This window comes from Accipiter gentilis, chromosome 23, assembly GCF_929443795.1.
Source record: "Accipiter gentilis chromosome 23, bAccGen1.1, whole genome shotgun sequence".
Classification (NCBI taxonomy): domain Eukaryota; kingdom Metazoa; phylum Chordata; class Aves; order Accipitriformes; family Accipitridae; genus Astur; species Astur gentilis.
The window spans coordinates 25,118,930-25,145,413 of NC_064902.1; the positions used below are offsets into that span (position 1 = coordinate 25,118,930).

At 38.3% G+C, this 26,484-nt stretch overlaps 1 protein-coding gene across 5 annotated transcripts in view; it reads right to left on the bottom strand.

Annotated features, from left to right (window-relative positions):
* Nucleotides 1–26,254, bottom strand: part of NR2C2 (nuclear receptor subfamily 2 group C member 2) — a 46,041-nt gene extending 19,787 nt beyond the window's left edge. For 2 of the 5 annotated variants that reach the window (XM_049826600.1, XM_049826605.1), the window contains exons 1-9: nucleotides 25,019–26,254; nucleotides 21,705–21,788; nucleotides 20,328–20,427; nucleotides 13,781–13,930; nucleotides 9,058–9,168; nucleotides 5,149–5,349; nucleotides 3,829–3,931; nucleotides 2,631–2,810; nucleotides 570–717 (exon numbers count right to left, since the gene is read on the bottom strand). In XM_049826600.1, coding sequence (XP_049682557.1) covers nucleotides 570–717; nucleotides 2,631–2,810; nucleotides 3,829–3,931; nucleotides 5,149–5,349; nucleotides 9,058–9,168; nucleotides 13,781–13,852 — 815 coding nt within the window. In that variant the 5' untranslated portion in view covers nucleotides 13,853–13,930; nucleotides 20,328–20,427; nucleotides 21,705–21,788; nucleotides 25,019–26,254. The remainder of the gene's footprint in view (nucleotides 1–569; nucleotides 718–2,630; nucleotides 2,811–3,828; nucleotides 3,932–5,148; nucleotides 5,350–9,057; nucleotides 9,169–13,780; nucleotides 13,931–20,327; nucleotides 20,428–21,704; nucleotides 21,789–25,018) is intronic. The other 3 variants (XM_049826604.1, XM_049826603.1, XM_049826601.1) reach the window with 3 other exon arrangements.
* Between the last annotated feature and the right edge of the window lie 230 nt (nucleotides 26,255–26,484).

Below are 26,484 nucleotides of genomic sequence, written 5' to 3' on the forward strand. Positions count from 1 at the left end.
TTCTATTCTATTCAGAAAAAGACAAATCTTGCCTCTGTTTATTATAATACACATTTCCACGCCCACTGCCTATAAAGACAACTGAGAGCATGGGAACTGTCTCAGAATATCTTCCATACAGTAAAAGTAAGCTGCTGTTCTTGAAACTGGTCTCTTGGGATCTGAATTGGTAGTCACTGCAGTCTCTTCTACTACCGTCCTTAGGATAAGGAAGCCTGAGCCTGCCATTTGCAGATTTGATTTCAGAGAAGTGCTAACCTGAATGCATCACAGCGTAAGCTTACATGCTTTTTGCTTGAATATCACATATGTGCCCTGCCTGTGCTTTGACCTGTCTGGACAAGTGCCAGATCTGAACTGAAAACCTCCCAGCTGTACTCAGACAAAAAAACTTTCATGAGAAGCAGACCAATCTAGGTTGGTCTTGGCAATGGAAACAGATGATTTGTGAACTGGAGCTCTTTTCTGTCCAATTCTTTAGAGCAGAGGGGAAAAAAGAGTATAGGTGTGCCAGCAAAGTAATACACACAAATAACCTTAAACAAGACCCGTTAAACCATGGTACTCACCGCGTCCCATCTTTATCTGCCACAAATGTTGGAGTTGCTATTAGAGGGCTTCGTAGATCTTTTCTAATGTAGATTTTTTCAGTGGAAGCTGCACAGTTGGTTGGTTTTTCACGTTGCACATCAAAAGGCTTTCTTTCACTTTGAACCGCTACATAAAGATAGAAACATGCAGATTTGAAAGGAAGTAATTCAACTGAAAAATACAAAAAGAAAGTAAAATTCTCACAGCAGGATTTCAGTTTGCACAGTTATGATGGTGTATCAGCTCAGTGCAAAACTGGAAATTTAATATGAAGGCTGAAGAAACATAGGCTCCCATTTTCCTATACCTGTAATTATGTACATTTTCAACTAAGAAAGTCACAGATTGATCATTTCCTTTAAGTTTTGGTGAACTGGAGTCAAAGCTTGCCATTTCATTGGCATTTAATAAGATGGGACATTCTGCAAAATGTGTTTTCAAATTGTTTTATTTATTTATTTTTTTACAGGTAAAGCTATACCTAAATGTTAGACGCAGTCATACTCTGGATGATTCAAAACAATGCAAACCCAGAATGAACCCAGATAAGGTCAAGACAGGCAAGTTATGTGAGAGATGCACGTTAATTCCCTGGGAGATGAGTCTCTGCATGATATACAATTCACTCACATCCATTCATTCCACCCAGTTAGGGAACAGTGTTCCACAACTAACCTTTTCAGAATTTAAAATATTTCAAATTGATAACTGGAAGAAAATAAGCTCAGTCTCCAATGTGCCAAAGGAGTGTGGTAAATCTTTTAATAAAAATAGTAAGAAACAGCAACTTCATAATTTTAAAGGAAGTGAAAAGTGCATCTTTGTAATATTAAGGTATTATTATTAAACAGATTACAGAAAGTTATCTGGAATCTTAAGCCACAAAACTTTACAAACTCCTCTATAGCTTGGCATAACATTCGACTGCATCAATTTTTCACCTGAAAATGAGGATAATAAAATGAATAAAAGACTATGAGGATAATATAAAGAATTTTTAAGTGTTGTACTAATTAGTTCTCACAACACTTTGCAAATGTAAGGCATAAGTGGAGACAACATTTCTGTGCTATTCGTTGTACTAATTTATCATACAGCAGTTATTAATCCAGAAGATTAACATTATTAACACGCAAAATAAAATTTCAACGCTCTTCTATAGACATTTTGAATATAACAGCAAAATACAGGGGTATGTCTCTCTCTACCCTCATAACCAGCAAGAGTTATTTAGTACTTGATTTTATTCTTGCTAATATCGTTACTGTCAGCAAAATTTAGGGGCTTAAAAGTAGGTATATCCATTTTGTTGGCTTGGTGGATACATAAATATTAATCAAAAGCCTGATGCAAAGTCCAGTGAAGTCAGTGAGCATATATCCTAATCATATTGGGATAAGAAAGGGTTAGCTTCTGGAAATGCAGCAATTTCTGTTGTACAAATGTGTCCCCCTATACTCAGCACAGTGTGTGCAAAGCACAGCAATCATCACTGCAGGCTTGGAGTTCCAGAATGCAAATACAACAAAGATCTCCCTATTTACAGCTTAAAGTTCTGCCTCCCTTGAACTCAGTGGTTGGAACTTACCCTGCCTAGATCAGAGTGGAAAAGGAAAAGTTTTTGTTGCTTCACCTTAAATTCTCCATAAATTTGTCACAAAACAACCAGATAACAGGCTTCACATAGCAAGTAAGGTAAGCAGATTCTGAACATGGAACATTAGACTCAGATTTATGTCCAACCACGTTAAATTATTTTGTATTATAAACATACACTGTGTTTGTAACATGCATTCTAAGAGAGGCTTTAACTGGGCTTCTCAAAGATTACAGCAGTATGAGACATGGTTCAAAACAAACTATTGCACCTCAGACATAAAATGGTGATGGAAGTAAAGGTACAGTAGACACTTTGGCTGCCTGAAGTTCCATTTCCTTCAAGCAACACACACCAAAATGGAGTGAACCCACTAAAAAGTGGTGGTCCACACATTTATTATTTGGTAGGCACAGTAGCACATTGGGTACTTAACACTCACATTCCATTTTCATGCCCATCTCTAGACATTTCTTAAGCCTACAAAACTGGCAGCGATTCCGATGGTGTTTATTGATGATACAGTCCTGGTTGCTACGACAACTGTAGGTCAAATTCTTCCTCACACTCCTTTTAAAGAAACCTTTGCATCCCTCACAGCTGACAGCACCATAGTGGCGACCTAGGAAACATATCTATTGTTATCAGATGGAAATTACTGATATTTTAGCATGGAAATATTTATCTTAAGCAAGTAAAACATTGTAAAAGTCACCCTTTAAATTTATTTTGTATTCTTACCATCATTTTGGACCATGAAAGCATTGTTAAAGTCTTACAGGATGTTTCTTGTTTACCTATTGTCAGGGCTTTTAAGTGGGAAAGCGGAGAGAAGAGAGGAAGGCTAAGCCTATTTCTGAATGAGGCGCCTGTGAAGTGGTAGTTCCCATTCTGGACAAGTACAGATGCAATTCCATCTGCTGTTACAGATTATAGGATACATTAGAAGAACATACAGGCTAAGAGTTTAAGTAATTCCAGAATATAAGTAATTTTACAATAAAATTTGAAATGCAATCTTAATTTAAAATTCCTAAACACTTAAAAGAAAGTGAGACAGAGAGACAGAAAGATGTCTTCTCTGTAGCAGGAAAGCACAGTCCGCTTCTGTGGCTGATGTACAAAATTTACCTCGTAGGCTCCTTGTTACTGCATGGATCTGAAACACTGAGGATTCACTTGATCTCTACTTGCCTTTTTCCGTGATAGTAAAAGGCCAAAATCTACCGGGAAGTCATAAGTTTGTTAGAGAGCACTAAGAAGTGTTTTCCTGGAGTAAGTAGACTTTTCTAGGTGACATGTTTGTTGCATGGTTGCCCATAGCTGTGGAGAACTGGACTAAATGCTTCAAATACTCTCTTTCAGGTACCAGGAGCTATTCAATCATTATTTTGTCTTTCAGCACGTGCCAATTTATCATACAGTCCAGCTGTGAAGTACAAACTAATATTCTTCCAAGCAGAGTTTAACTATTCTGTGTGTATAGATACAAAGTATAATGTTATTGTTTTCCATTTTAGCCTCAATTGCTTTTGCCATCAGCATGGCTAAAATCAGTTAAAATACATGAAACTTCCTCCCTTCATCCCAGTCATCCTTTCAATCAAATTTCTTGAATACTACTTTCTATGCTTCCTTACCTGATGCTTTATCGCCACAGACTACGCAATATTCTACTACCTGGGGCCGCTGAACATCAGTTTTTCCCAGCAAACGTTCCACTGAAGCAGAGTCTGTCACTATCTAAAACAAAATTCCAGAACAAAAAGAGGTAATTACCCAATATTTCCTTCTGATATGAAAGTAAGGAGCTTTGCCTAAAAAACAAGATTGGCGTATCAACTGAGAAGAGGTGGTGGAATTTGAGAATAAGTATGACGTGGAATGAAATTAAGTAGTATAAAATGCAAGCTACTGAGAGTTTTTACTGTCAATAGTGAGACTGTTGAAAGTCATAGCAGAACAAATTCCCAATAAAACTCCTAGCATTGTTCAGTACAAATAAGTTTCTTCACTCGTGCAGCCAACAGTATTCTTCCCTTCTTGCAATTACTCTCAAACCGCTGCTGTATTTTAGCCAAAGATGGTTGTATTTCAGATGCTGTTCCCATCTATCCCTTCTCTAGCTATTAGGGGTATACGGTTCAGAGGGGATAGCCTGAAGCTGAGATCCATTATAGAAACAGTTTAGCTTCTGAAGGCCTTGGATTCCAAAACTTCTGTTCAGAACATTCCACTTAACACAGGAAAACTTAAAAAAAACCCCAAACCAACAACCCCAAACACACCCTCTGTAACATCAAGTAACCATTTAGCATAGTAAAATAAATTTAAAAAGAATGTTAATACAATTTTTCAAATATTTAGGTAAGAATGATACTTCACCCTGTAAAATATTCTCTATTGTAACAGTAGCAATAGGGACCAGGTGCTTTCTTTTTTTTTTAAGACTGCTAGGAAGAAATCTCAAATTTCACTATAGATTATTGCTTATATAATTTGTTTTGCAAAGCTCCCATTCGTCTGGATTATGCTCAAAACCCACAAACAACTATAGCAGAGGACAGCTTCTGCTACAAAGAGCTTTTACTGTAATGTCTTGATGCTGCATTGTGAACCTAAGTTTGCTCAGGTGAGTTGTATCTCTATATCTGTGAATCTTTAACAGACCATCTGAAATCCTGGCACTCACAAGCACCATCTTAAGTATTTATACACCCTTGGAATTTTAATGAGAACGCTTAACAAGGGGTGACGAGTGCAATGGAATGCATGAGGAATGTGAAGACAGGAGGATTTATGATTGAATAATGAAGGCTCGAGTTAGTAGGTCTAATCCATGTCATTAGATCTTTAGAAAACTATTGCAATTTGTCTTAAAGCAATTATAGACTTAAATAATCTAAAAGTCAAAAACTGAAAAACAAAAATCTATGCTCTATTTCAATTACTATATTTACCTGAATTCTGCCTGGCACAATGTTGTCCGTGGTGGTAAAGATAAGCTGTTTGGCATTAGATGTCTCAGGTGCTGCCAGTATCACCTTTCCTGCACCAGTTCCATCTGGACTGGCTAAAATAAACTGTTGCTTTGGAGACACAGCTGAGTCCACTGCTGTCACTATTTGGATTTTTTGACCTGTTTGCTGATCTGTCACAATCTGTAAAACACATTGAAGAATTTTATGAGCCACAGGAAACTTTATGTTTTAAAACCTTTCATTTTGCCTCAGAATTATATGATACTCTCTAATAATTGTCCTTGTTATTTATTATTTTGCTATTTGTACATTTATTACGCTGGTACAAAGTTATTGCAGCTACCTACATAAGTGCAAAACAATAAAAATCAAATCAAATCTATACGTATATGTATCTACATACCTACTGCATAGACGGAAAATACTAGACAGAGTTGTGAAAAGTGTAAGTCTGATATTGTTAATGATGAAGAGATATGGGGCAATCTTGTAATCACATATAATTGTGCAAAAGGAGTTAGATATACTGGATCACAGACAGAATAAGAACAAAATGTAATGTTAAGGACTGCAGCTGATAAACAGCAGGTATATATGCAGGGTATACTCTGCTTAGTGAGACAGCATCACAGAAATTTCATCGAATCATAGAATATCTTGAGTTGGATGGAACCCATAAGGATCATCGAGTCCAACTCCCTGCTCCTCGCATGACTACCTAACACTAAACCACATGACTAAGAGCATCATCCAGATGCTCCTTGAACTCTGACTGGCTTGGTGCCATGACCACTTCCCTTGGGAGCCTGTTCCAGTGACCAACCACCCTCTCAGTGAAGAACTTTTTCCTAATGCCCAACCTGAACTTGGCCTGACAGAGCTTCATTCCATTTCCTCATGTCCTATCGCTGGTCACCAAAGAGAGCAGATCAGCAACTCCCCGTCCACTGCCCACCTTGAGGAAGGTATAGACTGCGATGAGGTCTCCCCTCAGCCTTCTCTTCTCCAAGCAGAACAAACCAACTGACCTCAGCCGCTCGTCAGAAGTCTTGCCCTCAAGATCCTTCACCATCTTGGTTGCCCTCCTCTGGACACACTCTAATAGATGTCCTAGTTATATTGAGGCGTCCAAAACTGAACAGTAGTTGAGGTGGACTGCACCAGTGCAGTGTAGAGTGGGACAATAACCTCCCTCAACCAGTTAGCTATGCTGTGTCTGATGCACCCCAGGATACAGTTGGCCCTTTTGGCTGCCAGGACACACTGTTGACTCATACTCAACTTGCCATCAACCCAAACCACTAGATCTCCTACCACAGGGCTGCTCTCCAGCCTCTCATCACCCCATTTGTATATATAACCAGGATTACCCTGTCCCCAGTGCACAATCCAGCACTGGCTCTTGTTAAATATCATACGGTTGGCAATTGCCCAGCTCTCTAGTCTATCCAGATCTCTCTGCAAGGCCTCTCTACCCTTGAGGGAGTCCACAGCTCCTCCTAATTTAGTATCACAGGCAAACTTACTTAAGGTACATTTGACTCCTACCTCCAGATCATTTATAAAAACATTAAATTAAAAATTACTCCAGCTGACAAAAAAAGCAGAGTGGTACATTCTTGAGATTTGTATTCCTTTTGTATACATCTGACTATGAAAGTTATTTTGGTATTATTCATTTACACATTTGGCCTAATGTCAGAGTTAAAGCTATTACTGAAAATAAAATGTGAAGTGAATTTACACACATTGATATTCCTATTAAATTGACTGTACTAGGTGTCACAATAACAGTGTATTTATTTCCCTAATTTTGATTACCTAGACTTTTTATCTAGTTGTTGTGCCTTTTATGTTAATATGTCTTACAGAAAGTAAGACATATGCTAATAGTTTAATAGTAAGACTATGCTAATAGTTTTACTGAGCTAGAATGCCTTAAAAAGGCACTAGAACTACCAAAAGCAGGAGAACTACCAAAATTACACAGCTGATGATTTTTCTACATTACAGAAACTCTTTAGGAAAGATTCATCTCACATTTTGTGACTACAAACCTAAAGAAACTTGCACAAAGGAAATAGTACTCAAAGGTGGGGATGAAGCCAGCCTACTATTGAATTTTGGACAAGAGAGCTTTTCAGGGACTCTTTAGATTCTTACATGTTCAGAATAGAATAAGCCATTTTAGGTCTCATATGCATAAATGTTTCAGTGTGTTAAGTGTATGAAGTCTACAAACATAAAGCTCCAAAAAAGCTCATAGGTTAAAGGACAATCATTACTCCTCAGTCCCACTGTTGTAAAACTGTTAAGTTGTAAAGCTCCCCAGAGTTTTCCCTGCTGAGATTTCTTCACATTTTCGTATAGATCTTAACTGTTAATGGGACAATTCACAGCCAAATCTAATCTTGGATTATGACTGACACTGCTAAGATATTGCCTGTATTTGTTTTGAGGGAGGAGGAATACCCTTTTCTCATCCTAGTATTCTCCTTCATCATGGAGCCATAGGTTTTTTTCAGAAATATCAGTGATAAAAGGAGGTAGATTATTTTGCAGAATTGAACAAAAGTTGCAATGTAAATACCTACCTTATGAATGCTGAATATTCATTATGCTTGTTATACATGTTGTGAGAACATCTACCTTGCAATGAAATATTGATACATATTGATATGGTTACTCTACCAGGCAAAATAGATATTATGTTACCAGACCACTGTATCAAAAATAGAAACCTGCCATCATAACAGAATCTTGAGAATCGGCATATGAAACAATAAGGCTACCTGATTCCACCTTTTGTTGATAACTTTAAGGAATAATATCTTAAATAAAATACATAGCTAAATGTTGTTGATAACCGAAGAACATCTCCTTGGTGCTGTCTATAAAGAAAAATCATAGAGACTTCTTTGTAATTTTTCATGGATCAGATATAAGCACTGATGGCAATAAATAACTAAGACAAAAAAATTAGGCTGGATAAGAAGTGAATGATGTTTAGGTTCATAAGAAAAACTAATGATGTACATCATTATACATGCTGCGATTTGAATCTTTGAAAATAACATTACAGAAAATATCATATCATGTATAGTAAGTATAATGACAATGTCAAAATAATTTAAAATGTGTTTTCAGGGCTGTTCATAGGGGCAGTACCCACCCACTCTGATCAAGACATATCCAAAGAAGAGTCCACCCTGTGATGGAGGCTGCATTGCCAGGACTGTTCCAAATGCCATGGAGTACAAGATCCTGTTCTCCAGCACCACCTCTGGCAGAAGTACATGGGAGTATTGTACTGGCACAGAACAAGGTCAAGGAGTGCAAAAGCTCAGTATTGCAGTACAGCAACACTCTAGTAACACTAATACTTAACAATTCTTGTATCATTTCTCACTGCATACATTCTGATACATCAATGGTATCTTTATATTATCTATCAGTAACCGACCCAATGTGCAGCATTCCCAAAGGCTAACTTTATCCTAAATAGGCTAGTCTCCCACTGGCTCCTAAATATGGGTCTTGGGGGGGTAGGGAGAGAGAGAGAGAAATGCCCTTGGAGATGATCTTAGGTGTTCTGTTGACAATGTCTGCCCATTTGCTATGGCTAGAGCTCAGGAGATGTGTATATGTAGGCTGTTTAACCTCTGCAAATATTCCTCACTGACTACATCATCAACACAATTATTATATACAGCCAACTAGTCATCACCAAATACATGCTGAGGGAGAAAAAGAGTTTTAGTTGGCACTAAAAATGATCTGTCCTCACAAAATTAAAGGAAGTCTTCCAAAGACTTTAGTATGCTTTTGTATAAACCTAAAGTGGGAGGAGGAGAAAAAAAAGAAGTAACTTAATAAACGGATTTTTACCTGAATGCGTTGTGGTGAAGCAACAGAGGAGTCTGTGGAAATTATCTGGATACGTTGGGAAGGGCTGGTCATCACTGGAGATTCAGATAGTGAAGTCTGAACAGTCTGCACCTGAAAATAATATAGAGAATTTAAATTTACTGTTACAGGACCAAACACTTTGAAAAATACATATATTTATTAAAGATCAGATAGCCCTATAGCATGGAATCTAAATTTATTGGAAAGGTTACAGTCATTAAACCAACTTGGATCTGTTTTCAATGAATTATCAATACATTGTTTTTTTGGGGGAACAGAATGAATCTGATAGATGACCAAAACCACAAAACCAAACCATCACCACAATCCCCCGCCCCAGTAAATCACTGGATAATTACTATGTCATCCTTCAGCCTACTGAAATGCAGAAATACTTTTTTCAACTTTCAATTATATATTTGCCTCATTTTTTGCTTCTGTAAAAACAAAATACACCATACATGCAGTAACATATAATGTTAAATATTTCACCTTTTAATAATTTTAAAGTATTTCATTAACTACTTCTTTCATTTTCAGGTAGAAAAGCTTCCTCTAGGCCCCTAAATAAAAATGTCCTCAACCCCAGGAACATATATGGGATGAGAGATAACACAGAATCTGTTGGAAGAGTGCACAGAACTCCTATCTGACCAAACCGGCCTTTAGTTTTTATGTCTCTGGCCTTATTTAATCTATGAAGCCTTCTGAAACTGTGGTGTCTATACAGCTCACTTGGAGAAAACAGCAATTTCAATTTTCAAGTAGAAGTAAGGACAATTTCAACTGTTCAATATTTTTAAGGTAAGAAGTTAAAATTAAGACGGCTGGTTATCTGGATATCTATGTTTTTGACAGTAGAATAAATTAGAATTCCAGTTGTTCAGTGTGTTCATATCCTCTCCCGCTTTTTACTGTCCCCCAGTTTCTGTTTTTCTACTTCAGTGGTGAAGATTTTTTCTGGAATCTATGCTCCAACAGATCACCAATATATTCAGCACATATTCAGATGTATGTGGTTAATTCCTGTTATCCTAGTGAGGACTTCACTAGCATGGCAGAGATTAAATTTGGCACTACAACTGAATACTATTGTTTCTCATTCTATTCCTATATCCTTCTAGACTACCAAACTGTAACAAAAATCTAGTTCTGACTACCTAGAAAAAGCTTGAAAAAAACTCCTTGCATAGCTGTTTTCCAGAGCAAAACTGTTAAATGTTAAATTAAACATGCAAGATAACATTGGCTTGACAGCCTTTAACTTCTGTTTACAGAAGGGATATGGCATTGGCAATGTACATTTACACACATAATTCTGCAGTTGTGCATATTTAGACTTTGTGCTTGTTCATCCTCAGATTTATTGATGCAACTGTTAGTACTAATTGTTCCTTCTTGATAATTGTAAATGTAGTATAGATGAAGCACTTGTATTCTAGTCCTTAGAGTCAGCTCACAGGTAGAAAGGTCCTGCCTGCCACTCCCCACAGCCATCCAATCCCATTTTTATTAAGCTTAGGATATACAGATGCTTATAAAAAGTACCTGATTTAGTATTATTGGGTTTTTTTCAGATATAAACATGAGCTGACGCTATCGTATCAGTCTTTAACACAGAGAAGTGTCTGCAGATGTAGATGTCTATGTATATTTTTCACTACTGGTATGTGCATTCTTGCCATTCTTAGTTTGGAACCTGACCACACAAAAAAAATGGGCTTAACCAAACAAAATCAAAACAAGGTATATCAAAATTATCCTGGAAGCTCTTGAAGAATTAGAACATGGTTAGTTCCAGATCTCTTTTTGCTTGTTTGTTTTTAACAGAGTAGAGGGAAAGCTAAATCATTCTGCTACTTCTAATACAGTAACTTAGAAGAAAATTACGTAAGCTTATTTGTGCTGTACTCATTATGAAATCTCTGCTTTCTTGGTGCCTGTTTACAAGTTACTAGTCTGTGACATGGCTCAATGTTTTGACTCATGTGAGAAAATTCAAAACAAAGGAAATAATTTGGTTCAAAAGCCATACACTGCATATGTTCACCAGTATTTTCAAAAAAGTTGCAAAAATATGTGAACTGTTAGTGCACAGAAGACACTACTATTTTGGTGTAGACTACAGACCTCCAGAGGTGACATTATTGTCTGCTGTCAACAGCACAATGTGGATATTTTTTCAGTCACATTCTTTATTGAAAGTTATTATATAAAATGATGGAAAACCAGAACAATATTTAAAAGACTGCTGACAGCAAATTCTACACATGCAGCATACCTGAATAACAAGCACTGTAAATTTTTATAATACAATATAAATTTATATAGAGATTCCATTTCAATTGGAAAAAATAGTGCAGTAATGTACTCTATAAAAAGAATGAACAGAATATGGCACTACTGATTTCTTTTACACTCAGTTTAACCCATAACTACTTATTTGGAAACAATATATACAGGTCAAAACTCTGTTCTTTGGCAAAATGTTCTATAACGTCGATGACTTAGCAGCCTAGATTTTTACATAAGTCTGCCTAACACTAAATAAATCCTACTTACTGTTAAAAAAGACTTTACATTTTGATAATTTCAAATAAATTATAGTGTAACTTGTATAATTTACAATACTTGTAAATTGTGAATGTAAACAATATTTTGGGGTTTCATAAATACTCTCTAAGTACACATTTACATTGTCCCACAGAATCTATAGGACTGTGTTTAGTGTATGACTGATTGTAATAATTGCATTCTATATGGGAATTTGAGAGTATCAAATTAGTGTTTAATACCTGCAGTGACATGTGGCCAAAACCAGGAAGCTCAAAGTTGTTTTTATTAAATCCTCTTTTAAACGATCTTGGAATGATTTGTTTATCAAAACCTATATAGCTGGTCAACAGGGTAGTGCCAATTTAGTCATTATTTAAGTTTGCATGGAAAAGTCTTAATTTTGTAAGCTTTCCTGTTTAATATACAAAAAAGTTCATTTGTGATGTAAAGAAAGAAAAAAACAGTTTGGATAGCTGGGAAAATTTACTGCAGTCTCTTTGGGGAAGCACTTAGTGAAGCCATACTGTTCTACTCTCCTATTGCCTGTTCCGTAAGTAGTCCCAAATACTGTAAAAGTAAAACCTATATTGAACATACTATCTCTAATTGTCTTTAATACACAGGAGAGATTTAGAAGTAGTAGAATCTTCTAATTATTGGATGATAAGGGGCATGCAGCAGCAGAAAACAATATATGTAGGCAAGAAAAAAATGAAGTCTCCCCAAATCAAGACTCTTAGAGGATACATTTGAACAATGATCTCCCTATCTTGCATGCCAAATTATTATCTAAGCTATGCACCCTTTAAAAGGTCTAAATTAGAGGAAGAAGATCTTTTAAAACTGTTTTCCACTTCTTTCACCTTCAATTATAGAATCCTTAGCCTTTTCTTGAAGCATCTTTGAACCTTACACTACAATGCACTGTGGACAGCTTAGAAATAGATCTATTTTTCCCATGTTGTTCAAGGATTTATAGCAACTTATAAAAAGAATGCCAGGATATATATGGTAACTGCACTGAAATTCTTCTGTAAACATTTTGGGACTAAACAACCATTTATTTTTTCTGGGTTTGTGAAGTACCTGCTGAAAAGGCGTCCTAGTGTACAACAGTGGTCAATATGCAAACTAGCGCTTTACGCTTTACAACACTTTCTCAGTTTTTATAGAATGGACCATATCCTCATATAAAGGTTGTTTTTAGTCATCAACTCCAGTCTCCTTTAATATGAGTTATTTCTCATCTTCACCGCATGACTAGTTGGTTATCTTAAGTCTAACAGTGAGTTCTCAATACAATAAGTTTGAGACCAGCTGCCATTATATGCTGGTATGTCATTTTCATGTTCAAATATTCAAGAACATGTATTTATTAAACTGAAACTAGACAAATTTTACTTTTTTCTTGGCTGAGAAGATATGGTGCAGCAGTGGAGAATAATTTGTCTAATACCAATAAATGCTTCAGTGTGCACATATAATTTATTTTTCTACTCAGGATGGTATAGGACTCCGAAATGCAAAATTTTACCTTTTTTTTCAGGCTTGCCTACTTAATACTCAGTGGAATAATAACAGCTTTAAATTTCTGCTACTAAATGCTACTAAAATCTCAAGTTTATTTTCCAGACTGAATACACATGCCATTGGTTGACAGCAGAACAACTACGGTAAATAAATCTAATGCAAAAAAGGGAAGACATTTTTTGAAATACACAATTTACAAGAGTGAAGGGAAAAAAAAAAATCTTCTGTCACTTTGTTTGAAAGCTAAATTTCTACTTTGAGCACTGTCACACACTTACAAACAATCAGAATGGATAAATACATGATGCTTCATTATGGTCCTACCCAGTCAACTGCATCAAATTTGACTTCTTAAGTAAAAATATTAAGGAAAAGAAAGAAAGAAAAAAAGGAATAGCAGTCTGAGAATATTCTCAGAATATTCAGAGAACACCCTAAAAAAGTTCTCAGAGATTTACCTTAACTTCAGACAGCTTATACAAATACTATAGGAAAAATTAAGCTATCATTAACCAGACTCCCAAATAAATTGAATCAAATATTCTGAAAGCAAATGGCTTGTAAGTATTCATATCAGGAAGATAATACGCTTTAACATTAAATTAGGTTCACTTACTGGATTAAACATAACATTGACTTTTCCAATCTGTTGTTCAGAAGAAACATTACACCATGAAACCTGTATCATGTTTAAAACAGCTGCTTTGGAAACTGTACATGCAAAGACCTAGTCCTCCAAAGTCAATGATGGTATGTTTCTGTAATTCTAAAATATATTTTAAAAAATTAAATACACTTTAAGACTGGAAAGAGACTCAAATGAGACTTCATGTTCAAGAGATGAGGAAAGAGACAAAGTAGGCCGTATATCATTGAAAAATTCAGCGCATCACATTTTACAGAGGCTTAATCAACAATCACTTAGAAGTAACCACTAACACTATGACTTAGACATAGTCAGAAAATAATACATATAATGTAAAAGATAGCTCAAACCCCCCTAGTTTCCCTACACAAAACACATCAAATACACTTATTCTAAGAGACAGGGGAAAAATAATCTGCTTTAATACACTTAATACTGTTCTCTTCCAGGAGCTCCCTAGCTGTACACTGTACAGGCTCTAGTACTTACAGTGTCAAATTCTTCCTGCAGCCTTATTTACATTTTTCCTCAGCAAACCTCTGAGGGCAAAGCAATCCAAGAGAAATGTCGAGGTCACTTTTAGTCAGATCACAGATAGTTTCATCCAGTCTCCATTATTGAGGATTCCAATCATAGAAAGCAGCCAGTAATGTTTTAAAACGCCCTCTCTCTGACCCTGTTCCTCTGAAGGTCAAGTGCACTATCATTCCCTGTAACCAAGGAAGCAGAATCAACGTGTTCCTGCTGTTTTGCCAGCTGCTGAAGGAGTTTGTCTAATAGTAAGATTTATTTCATTTGAAGATGATAGTCCCAGGCTATCAAGCTTCGCCCTCCCCCTGTTCTCTGTTCTTAAGCCCCACAACCTGCTCACTCTCTGTGAACTGTAAAACAGCAAAATGAAATCTGAGAAAAGAGTTTGCCTGTATCTTGAATTACTTTCAAATCAGCAAAATTGAAAGGAAAATCTACCACATTCCCTGGTGAGCATCTTTAGCCTTAAAGTTCATTAAGCTTATGTATTTAAAGGAACACAGGCCTTTCTAAACTAGTCCGGGGCCCTCAAATATGAAGTACCATAATCAGTCTTAATACACTTAAGAATTCATACATTAAGTTCATGACACACGTGATTAGTCGGTTTCAACTCCATAACAAAACATTTGTATTAGGCTGCAGTGAAGGCTAACAAATGGGTGAAAACAGAAAATATTTTTAAATTCTTAGAGAGTGAAATTTGTTAACATTATGGTCCATGAAGTTTTGAGAAAAATGACCATGTGCTTGACAAGTTTTACAACAGTACACTTGAATGCAGTGGACTTCCACTACAAAGCTTTATGCAACAAATGCATGACCTATGTGTCTTTAAGTAGCACTGGTATTTCCTTTTAACTTCAAGGACTCCTAACCTTAGCACAGAAGTGTGCTCACTATTGAAATTAGGCTCTTTACTTGATAGAAAACACAATTATCTATTGTACAACTCTCTAAAAAGAATATCTATGAACAATTACTGTAACTACAGAAATGTATTTACAGCATGGGTACAATCTAAATGTTTGGTCAACTAATTGTGATCTAGTGTGGGGAAAAATATTTTAACTAAAACATGTGAGAGAAACCAATGAAATTTTATTTGGATTTTTGTTGTGCTTATTATCTGACACCACACTTAACCTTGTCACTCTAGGCTTTTATTTGTCCAATTCATTCAGGAAAGACATTTATGATACCTGATTAGTAGTTGTCTTTCCTGGGACAAAAAACAAATCCTGAATATAATAATGCTTTATCACTACATAACCATATGTTCAGAAGTAGACTTCCCAACTTTTTAGTCTGGAATAGCTGTATTGCAAAAAGAAGGCAGAATCCTTGTAACACTTAAGCAGAAGTGATATAAAAACACATAGAAAAAAAAAGACTACAAGTTGCTTGTTTTCTGAATCAAAAGACAAGCTAGAAAAGTAATTGAAATTTGAAATAAAATACGAAACCTATCAACTATAGTGTACTGATGTAGTTAGTACTACATTAGTAGTACTACATTAGTAACTACTAATGTAGTTAACAGCTTTGTCACAACTGCCTAAGTCACCCACAAAATCTCAATGACTTGAGCAAGAAATAAAAAATATATTACATTTATCTTTAACTAAGACTAGTGTTAGATTTTTAGGGCCTGGTAATGCTTTTTTTGATGGAACCTTCTCAAGTACTGTATGCTGCACAGAAATATTACAGCTACAAAGGCTTTCACACTTATTTTTATTTTTATAGGACATCAACTATGCTACCATAATAAACATCCATAGCAAAGCAGAATTAGTATTTTATAACTGTAGAGTTTCTAATATTTCAACAGTGACATTCTTATAGAATGCAAGAGTATATATTATGTTTAATGTAACAGAGGGCCTCTAAAGTTAATGGGAAGTTCTGAAATTACCATACTTAGTCATTTTCACAGGAAAACACTATTCAGAAATTAGTTCAGGTATCTATCATTTTACTTAGAGTCTTATTTTTGTTGTTGTACATATTTCACTTATTGGAAGTGTCATTGTGAGAATGCCTGTGACCTCTCTGGCATGTGCTTGCAGAACACTGGGACAGTATCTTGTCTGGAATTTTTGCTAATATGTACAGGGATTGTAGAATTCAATCTGTATCAACTGGAGGGAAAGGAAAAGAGGAAAAAGCAATCAGCATTAAATATAATTTTAGGACTTAAGAAGACTCCACATCTCTCAAAGTAGTTTTCAGATTCACAGCACTAACTAATTTTATCTGGTACAGATTAAAAACATTTCATGCTTAACTACTGTGTGATTTCCTCAGAAGTCTATGAGGATGTAACTGGTATTTTCATTTTAGCACTCACATTGCAAACACTAGTTATACATGGGTAGGCTGGGAGAACACAACAATTTCGTGAAGCATGCCAAGTGTACTTCTGGTATATCACTGGAAGACAGAAGCTGAAGACAAGTGGCATAGCATGGAGAACTGTCTGCTTTGCACCAATCAGCAGAGGACTGCATTCACCTGGGCTCTCAAACCAACAAGTATCACTAGCAATAATTTCATATGCTGAAGTGTATATAAATTAATTAATAATGATTTGCATTAAATGACACAATCTGCACAAAGCTCAAGAAATATAAAAATACACTAAGAAGCATATGTATCTACTACTGTCTTGCTTTTTTCAGTACTAAACGAAACCCAAGTATTTGGCAATTAGGTGCATTTTGAAGGCAGGCAAAATTAAACTTGGCTTCTTCTGGTTTTTTTTATTCATCATTTTATCATTTTATATACATAAAAATGTGTATACGTAAAACACTTATTTTTCCTAATTTTTTTCAGTAAAACAGTCCACTTTAATTCTACATGTTAGTTGCAATCATATCATATTAAATTTCTGATATAAGTATATATAAAATATATATATGTATATATAAAATCAGTAGTTTGAAGCTAAGCTTCTCTAGACATTTCATTATTTCTGTCCTTTGAAATAAATAAGGTTTCTTCATAGCCATATAGTCAAGTTGCATACTAATTTACTAAACTGACTTGCCCATGGTGTACATGTCAGTCTATGTGTGTAGGTGTGTTTGTATGTACATATGTATATATCTAATAAATTTCTGTACTTACTCACCAAATTTTCAATACTTTCTATATCTTATTTCCCTGCTACCATATTGATTATGAAAGCAGTATTTGAGAAATATATTGAAAGAATAGTAAATTGGCCACATAGTGGAGGAATTTTTAAAGCCTCTAAGCTTCTCTAACTTAAGTAGAAGAACATTTCCTATATTCACACTACTAAAAGCCAAAGTAATTGTATTGCTTGAATACACTGGTCAGTTCTCACTAAGAGTAAACCGATTTGAGAGATATTATTAATATTATACAAAAGAGAACAGAAATTAAGGCAAGGCATAATTAAGCAATCACAGACCAAATATATTCAACTGCACCCAGAAACATAAACTATTTTTTACAAGTTTTCTCTAATATGACAGTTAAAGAATTTAAATGAAAAATACAGTACTAAGTTTTACACCATAAAAACCACTACATCTCAAATCAAATTGGAGAGACTTCTTTTTCTATGGATATTTTTCCTAATGAACTTTTTTATCTATTAAATTAATAATAGGCTTTTATGAAAAATGTACGTATTGCCTGGAAATGTCCAAATATATGTCTTTCACAGATGCAAGTTATATCTAAAAAAAGTTTCAGTGATACTTTTTGGAATTAACTGTCCTGACCACTTGGGCCCTTTGTAGAATGGCAGATAAAATTAAGATCCACCATGGAAGAACTCATGTAGTTTAACAGCCCTAACAGGATGTTGGTGCAAGATCTTGTATGAGACATATGAAGGCAACAGTCATGGAAGAATCTGCAATTCTTGGCATATCTGCATCCTAAAAAATGTCAGACTATGTCTTACATAACACCCCAATACCTATATTACACCAGCAGCAATGCCACATCTAGTAGCATTCCTGAATGCTTGAATGAATTCAGAGGCTGCTAAACTGCATAAGCCATGTAGGATCTCATTATTCCAATACGCACTTCGCATGAGATACCTCTCAGGCTGATGGTATGTCTAGGTCTTATGCAATTAACAGCAACTTGAGAAAAGCTGTATTTGAACTAAAAATAGTTTGAGAAGATTCAGCATCAAAAGTCCACCTTGAAAATTCATCCAAAAATGAGAAAATGGCCAATGATAATAATAAAATATTAAAGATAAATGGCCTTATTTTACACTTCATTAATTCTTACAACAAAGCAAAAACTTACTCCATCAGAACAGCAGTGTTTCTACTCTCCTTTTTCAGCACACTGTGCATCATCTGGACATAAACCTAAATTGCTGAATGACTTATGATGTAACGTGTCAGAGAGATCTGAAGAGGGTCGAGAAAATACTTTATGTGACAAAGATACCCAGTATTTTTTCAGTCCCATGGCAAAACATACTTTCAGAAAGGCTCAAGGTTTTGATAGGTTCTTATCAGGGCACTGAGGGAACTGAAAGCAGCTGAAATGCTCCAGCAATGCAACTGGCATAAACAAGATCCTGGTAAGCACAGGGCTCAATAGAGTCATCTCCTGTGACTCTCTCCCTATAGCCTCTAACAGAGAAAAAGGATACACTGGGAATAGTTTGTGGCTGTCATAGAGCCGGAAGGGGACAGTTTTAGCAACTACTAAAAGTTCTTCATGGTCACATCGGAGCTGATGTTGGAAAGAGGAAATAGCCCTTATTCCTCCCCACAGTGACAGTTCTGTTTAAATACTTTGCATTAAAAACTAAGGCGCTGCACAGGGAATACATCACGACTTCATAACCAAATACATTTTTCTTACACGATATGCAAATCAAATCTAAGTTAGTGCTGGGACTGAACCTGGGCCACTGATATATGGCTCAGTGACACTACTAAATAAATACTTGAGAAAAGCTGCATTACTTATTTTTGTATTGAGGCTAAAGTATTTTTTATGCTTTTCAAAAGCTACTCAGGGTGACAAAGATTGCTGAAATTTCCTCTGAATCCCCTAGCTGCTCTCTGTTCTCCAACCTCATGAACTGTAAGTAAAGGCAACTGCAGACACTAAAAATGGAACTCTCTCTCTCACCCAATCTGTTCAGAAATACACAGTTGGAAAAATGCAACAAGCAACACTGCTATACAGCAGAAGCAAGTAACAGCAGTGAAACCATTTGAAACCATTACAAGGACAATTTTACAAAGTCCTAAAAATAGAGTAAGTACAAAAATGCAGGCAATACTGGAGTACGCTCAGTAACTTCTGTAATACATTCACAGTTTCATGGAAAACAAACCTGATGAACTATTGCTCAAGAAAGAAAAACAACATATGGCCTACTTGCATGACAGTCTGATTTCGTGCTTGGCATCACAGTTCTCAATAAACCCATGCACTACTTATGCAGCAATTATGTAGAAAAAATGATACAGATATAGCTAAACCTGCCACTATTTGCATTAAGTTATCCTGTTTGCAACTTGTCTCTCATCATTCATAACTTAAAATTTAGTGCATGATTAGTGACTCTTTCTCTCCTTCCATTTAACTTTCATCGATGAAAAATACAATATTCTGAAAAAAGCCTCTCATTTTTTAAGGCCAGTGCCAAGTGATATGCTACATTTTCTTTGAGAAACAGTGAGTACAAATACAGAATTTCAGCATACTTCAAGAAAACCAGTAATGTGTTTACCTGTATTAAAAACTGTATCTGACTGAACACACAAATAGCAGGCAGTCAGCCATTCATAAAGAAATGGTTCAGTGTTAACATGGTAATAGCATTAATTAATTCTTAATAAGATAACGCTGCTTATAACTGTTTTTCCATGAACAAAGCTTTCATGGTGTTATGCAGTGGACAGGCATATAATTTAAGGAGGAGTTGAATACTATAAAGAGATGAACCCCTCTATTTACCCACCGGCCAGGAAGATATCACAGAGCTTCATACACTCTTGAGATGGAGCGATCTCTCCAGTGGCAAGATACAACCATCACACTATGTTACCACGGTGCATTTCCTGCACGAGGAATTACAAATGTCACATATTTTATGTGCCTTAGATGTGATTATAGCACTCAAGTTCTACCAAAATAGTATAAGGTTTGCCAGTATTTCCATTACAGGTTTTTATTTCCAAGTTTGTTTGGAAGTGTTTTTAAAAAAAATGCAGCTTGACAAATTTGATACCTGGTATAGCAAACTAGAGTGAAAAATCACTTGTGGTTTTCAGTGTGAAATTTTAGAGTTTTTTGAAACTACTCTTTAGATGTTATTTCCAGGATACTCAGTAGGCCATTTTCCACACTATTTAAAAAGAACCAAATTTTTTTGGAAAAAAATTGCTCTAAGTAGGGAATCTTGAATGCATTTCTGAACACACAATGATGCACATACTTCCTTCATATATAGAGCTTCTTCTTGAACTAAAAATATTTTTTAATATCCAGGTGTAATCTTAGTTCAATAGGTCAACCCCCCCACCACCACCCCAACTAATGTCTGAAAAGTGGCCTTGTCTAGAGACATCTCTTGGCCTACTTGCCCTTTGTTATTTATGAAATCCCTTAATTATGTAATCATATGATAAATCATAGTAAATCTGAAGGACATTAAACCAAATTATTTTAACCATACAAAAATTCTAGTCTATTTTTTGACTGAAGTTTGCATATGGAAGGAAATAAATAGGTTATTTCCAAGGCCATTGTCACATGTAGCTTCAGTGTTTATGAGCTGCTGTAGACATTTTAGCTGTTAAGCATCCAAGCTTCAGTGAATATACATCAAGACAAGACATCACTTTAAGTAGATTTTGTGCTCTTTTTCTCATACGTGTCAGGAGACAATATAAAGCCTGATTAAATTAATCACCCTACTGTAAATTCAATATAGTGCATAAGTAAAACAGGTAATTTCAAACACTGTTCTGGACTTAGATGACAACTCAAGAGATAAGCAGAAACCTTTCATGTCCAAAATGGCCAAGCTAATGATCAAATGACCAGAAATTTTGTTGTATTAATTTTTTAAACAATCCATAATACAGCCAAGTTTCTCTATAGTTCACGTCGAATTTCCTACTTGCATTCCTAATATGGGGGCCACCAGAATGAAGGTAAACAAACCACATATGGGTTGCACCGGTTTCTTGTTTGTCCCCAAGTGTAAAACAATACTGTTCTATAAAGACTTTCTGTCCCATTTATGCTTAATTGTAAACAGCAAGGATTCCCTAATATGTTTTTCATTTCAAAATCTCATATACCAACTGTTGCAATATCATCTGTCACTCACCTCAGCCACCTGCTGAGTCTCCACTACTTGCTGAGCCAGCACCTCCATGTTCGTTGCCATGGTGAAACAAGATCATTAGAGAACCTGTTTGAAAAGATGCCAGCAACGTCCATCAGGCACGAAAGTTATTTTTTTTCCTTATTATTAAAGAAAGCTCTGATATGACTTTTTGATAATTTACAATACTGTTTGACATATCTCAAAAATAAGAAAATATGCCACGGATGTGTGTATGTGTGTGCACACATATATGTACAGTACATGCATACTGGAACCATACTGTTAAAAAAGCTGAGGCACAGTTATTCTTTTACTTTATAAAGCCTCTAAAGCAGTTTGTGGAATTCACAGATCTCTAAGGCACTTTCCTCAACTCAAGGGAAGAGAAAACTTACAGGTAAATTGCTTTGACACTACATGCTGAACAAGGAAACAGCAATCTAAGAATACTGTTTTGAGCAAATTTTTATTGAGTCATTCCGTCAAACTGCCATGTTCATCCATATTCTTACGGTAATCTTGCACAATAAGGGAAATAAACTGTCACATCTAAAATGTATTTTCTATTACCTAAACTATTTTTTTTATTATAATGTGGTAGCATTACCACTCTGAGGAGAAAATACTGCAGAATTGTTTTATCCCTTTTTGAGTGTCTGTACCTTCAACTTAATGCTCTTCAGGGTTTAAAAAAAAAGAAAAAGACAAAGCAAAGAGAAAAAGGAGGAAACAAGAAAAAAAACCCCACTTCCAATATATTTTTAATGATCATTATTAGGGCTGTGTTTCTCCAAGGGTAAATTTAATTAAGATTTCAAATTCATGCATTCAGTTTTTAATTGTGACTTGCTCATTACAGAGCCAGAGTTCAGATTCTGACCCAGGTGCAGGTAATGAAAAGGCATTCCTGAATGCTGGCTCAGTTGATGTTTTATTGAAAACCTTCTGTTGGTATTTCCAAAGCAATCATTTAACATAAAATTAAAAAATACTACGAACAATAGCAATACATGTAACAGAAATATGCATGCATGTCTCTAGCACCAACCTCCCCATTCAAATGCAACTTCTACAAAGCTAACAAAAAATGTCAAAATTCATTAAGCTAAAAAGAGTAAATCATATTGTGGTAAATTAAATGTGAAAACTATTTTGCATATGTCAATGGAAGACCATTTGTAACAATGCATAATCAAAGTTGAGACATTCCCTATGGAAATCATATTTATGCTAGTTCCTCATACAGCTTGTAATTTTTATTCAAGTGTTCAACTTGCACAGTAAGCTTGTGAACCACTTCCACCAGACCCATTTAAAGTTGCAGCTTGTGGATGGTTTCTCATTTGTTCAGTAATTCCTTTTCAGTGTTTGCACTTATTTTAAATTCATTTTTTAAGTTCAGCAAGGAAGATAACCATATGCTCATAATATGCTGTCTTCTCAGTGGTTTAAGATGAAGGAAGCCCTAAAGATGAGGTATTTTGTTCATAAGAATACCCTTCTAAGACCCAATGCAGTCTTTGCTGTGGTACAGCTCTGAGAAATTTGCTGTTGGTGTTGTTATCCACCAAGGTTTTTTGTACTTTCCATCTTCCCAAAACAGCAATTAACTGAGGCTACCTGATCAAATCCAACCGGAAGCCCAGAGACCATACACAGCCACGCCAAGTAAGCTTGTTAATGGTGTTGACTCGCAGAATGTGACACAAGGCAAAACCAGCTTCCTAGCAAAACCCTTGAGCAGCAAGTTCATAAGAAAAAAAAAATCCCCCAAACAAACCAACAAAAAAGATGGAACTTAAAAACTGCAAGGAGGCACCTGGAGCACCAGGACAATATTTCCCATGCAATAGGGTGGCAGCCAACTCAGTGCATGTAGACGTGCTGCTGTCCAAAATACAGCATAAAGCCATCCTCTCTCCCTAAGTTGCAGTAAAATCTCAGAAGAAAGTCATACACTCCATTTGAGATACTCTATGGGTATGGCCCTACTAGGATGACATGGCAAAAGGCCGAATTCAAGCTTATTGAAATTTGTTCCTTAAGGAAACAGTGTTCTTCACACTGCGTGCTTGACTCGGCTATATCAAGCGGCAGGCCAGCACCCTTCTCCTCAGCAGGAGTCTGGGGGAGACAGGAAAGGCGGGACTCGCAGGTTAGGCTCTGCCGGGAACCCCTGTTGCACTGTCACTGTGGCAAGAAGCCAGTAGGAATCCTTGCAGCAACTGACGACAGAAAATAACGAGGTCCGAGCCCCGGCCAGGAGCAGCCCCTACACCTCAGACCCGCTGTACCCCGCGCCGCCTGGCTCGAGTCGTGTCTGAGGGCAGCCTCTTTCCCGCCGCGCTCGCCGCCTGCCCCCATTGGCTGCGGCGCCCTCCCGGCCCACCGACACGCAAGACCCCCCCGCCCAGCCCGCTACTGGTGCGTCTTGGGGCAACTACCGCCCCGCGCGCCATGAAACCACACCCCTCCCTCCCGCCTCTCGTTTCAGCCAATGACCTCATGGAAGACGCAGCACTCCCACAAACGCCACCGATTGGTTGAGGGAACCGCCCATAAGGCCGGTGGCCCCACCTCTCGAGTGAGAGGGAAAACACCCGAGGGACGCGAGTAAGCACAAGATGGCGGCCCTGGCTGGCGGCCAAGTCCCAGGCGGGGCTGCTGCCGCCGCCATTAGGCCCCCCTCCCCCTCCCCTCCGGTATATCCTTATGTCAGGCTATAAGGGGCCCGGGCATAGCAGTAGGGAAGCGGCCGGTAAGATGGCGGCGGTCTCAGCCCCGTATGCAAAGTACCCGCCGCCCCCTCCCCTCCGCCCTCCCGGTGGCAAAGGTAAAAGGGTCGGGTTCAAGCCGCCGCCTCCGCCCGCTCAGACTCCATCTTCTCTCTCTGTGTCCGTGTCCCGAGCTCGTCATCGCCGCGACCATCGCCCCTGCGACCCCCCGGACAGCAGACTGCTCTCACCGAGACCGGACCGGCTCCGACCTCAGGCGGCCCACATCCAGCCCAGCGGCTCCGCAACGGATCGACTCCCGCACCGGATCGACCCAGCACCTCACAATGGTCCTCTCTCTCTCTCTCTCTCCAGGAGCTGTAGGCCACCCTACAGCACGGCCGGCTCTCGCTTACCAGCAAAATACTGGAGCCTTAAAATCCCCCCTCCCCTTAAACCGAGCGTTACCCCTCCCCTTTGCTGCTCGCGGGGGTGTCCCGAACAGGGCCCCGATGCCACCTCCCCGCGCCCCCTCCCTCTTCCTGGCCCCAAAGAAAGAAACCCACCCGGGCCGCCTCAATTTTAAAAAACGATTTTTACCTCAGGAATTGGCGCCAAACGTGCCCTGGCGGTGACCCTGACCCGGGCCCAGGCGGGCCGGTGTTGGGTGACGGTGCCCAGCGGCGGCCCTCCCTCCCCCCGTGAGGGCGGCGGCGGTGAGGGGGTAACGGGGTCCGCGGAGGGGAAGGGGGGGGGCCGGGTCTGTATTACGGGGCCGCGCAGGGGGGTGGGGGGTGGTGTTTTGTTTTGTGTGCCGTGCCCCTGTGAAAGGTCAGAGTTCGTGACCCCGCCCGCCGCTGCCGCCGCTCGAGAGCGTCTCCCCGCTTCCTCTTCCCAGCACCAGGCCGGCCGCGGCCCCCTCCATCCCCCTCGTGGGGCGGGGCTGGGGACGGCGGCGGCGGGGGAGGGGCTACCTGAGCGGCTCCGAGCCTCCGCGCCGACGCTCGGGCGGGCAGCGCGCGCCGCCGGCCCGCTCCCTCGGGCTGCGCCCGCAGCGGCGGTGTCCCCTGCGCACGTAGGGGGCGGCCCCGGGCCCGGAGGCCTGTGCGGGGCTGTCGTTGTGCCCCGGCGGGAGGGAGCGCTGGGCAGGCACCTGAGCCCGGAGAAGCCCAGCCCTTGCCCAGGCTCCCCCTTCCGAAACGGCGGGGGGAAGATGCTGCCCCTCTCCATAGGCAGCCCCTGATTAGCCCTCGCTCGCGAGGCTCCTCTGCAGCCTGAATTAATTGGTTGGAGGTGGTTGTTACGTGCACAGGTGGGTGCTGATGTTCCGTGTCTATCTGGGTTCCTACTAAAGATGCAGAGTCAAAGGTAGGCTTGCAGTTTATGGCGGCTTTCACAAAGGCCACTGCCAGACAGTCCTGAGTTCTTCCTTAATTTTGTAAAGTTAGTGTCACTGATGAGGGCTCTCCTGGCAGAGTTGGCTGTAAGTGAGGCACGTTCTGCCTCCGAAGGGGCTATTGTAGGCATGAGCCAGGTTTGGGTGCAGCCAAGGTGGTTTAAGAGCTTGCCACCTTTCAGTGCTTGTCATTGCTTTCTGAGGGTAGCATACATTGACTGGTGACCCTGATTCACTGTTGTAACTGTGTGTAGCCATTTCTTAACCACCCCTATCAAAATGGTCTTAATACTTCCAGTAAGTTTCTCTTAAGTCTGGACAGAAGCTAACTTGAGGAGTGGTCAGTTGAACAGTAAAACTGGAAGATATGAAGTGATAATAGCTCCTGAAAGGAAATGTATGGAAGAGAGAGCAGCTGAAGACAATAATCACTTAAACAGGAGGTGCTGTTGTCTGAGAGGTTCACAGTCAGCACCCTGATTTTTTTTGGTTGGTTTTTTTTTGTTGTTAAAACTGGCTATTTGTGGCAAGACATGAGAAATTAAGAGCTATGCCTATGAATTACAGCCTTACTGTCACAAAACTGCAGTTAATAACATTAAAGCACATGATGTACAGATGTGTTTGCAACACAAATGAAAATGTTTCAAAAAATGGGTGTTTGTTCACT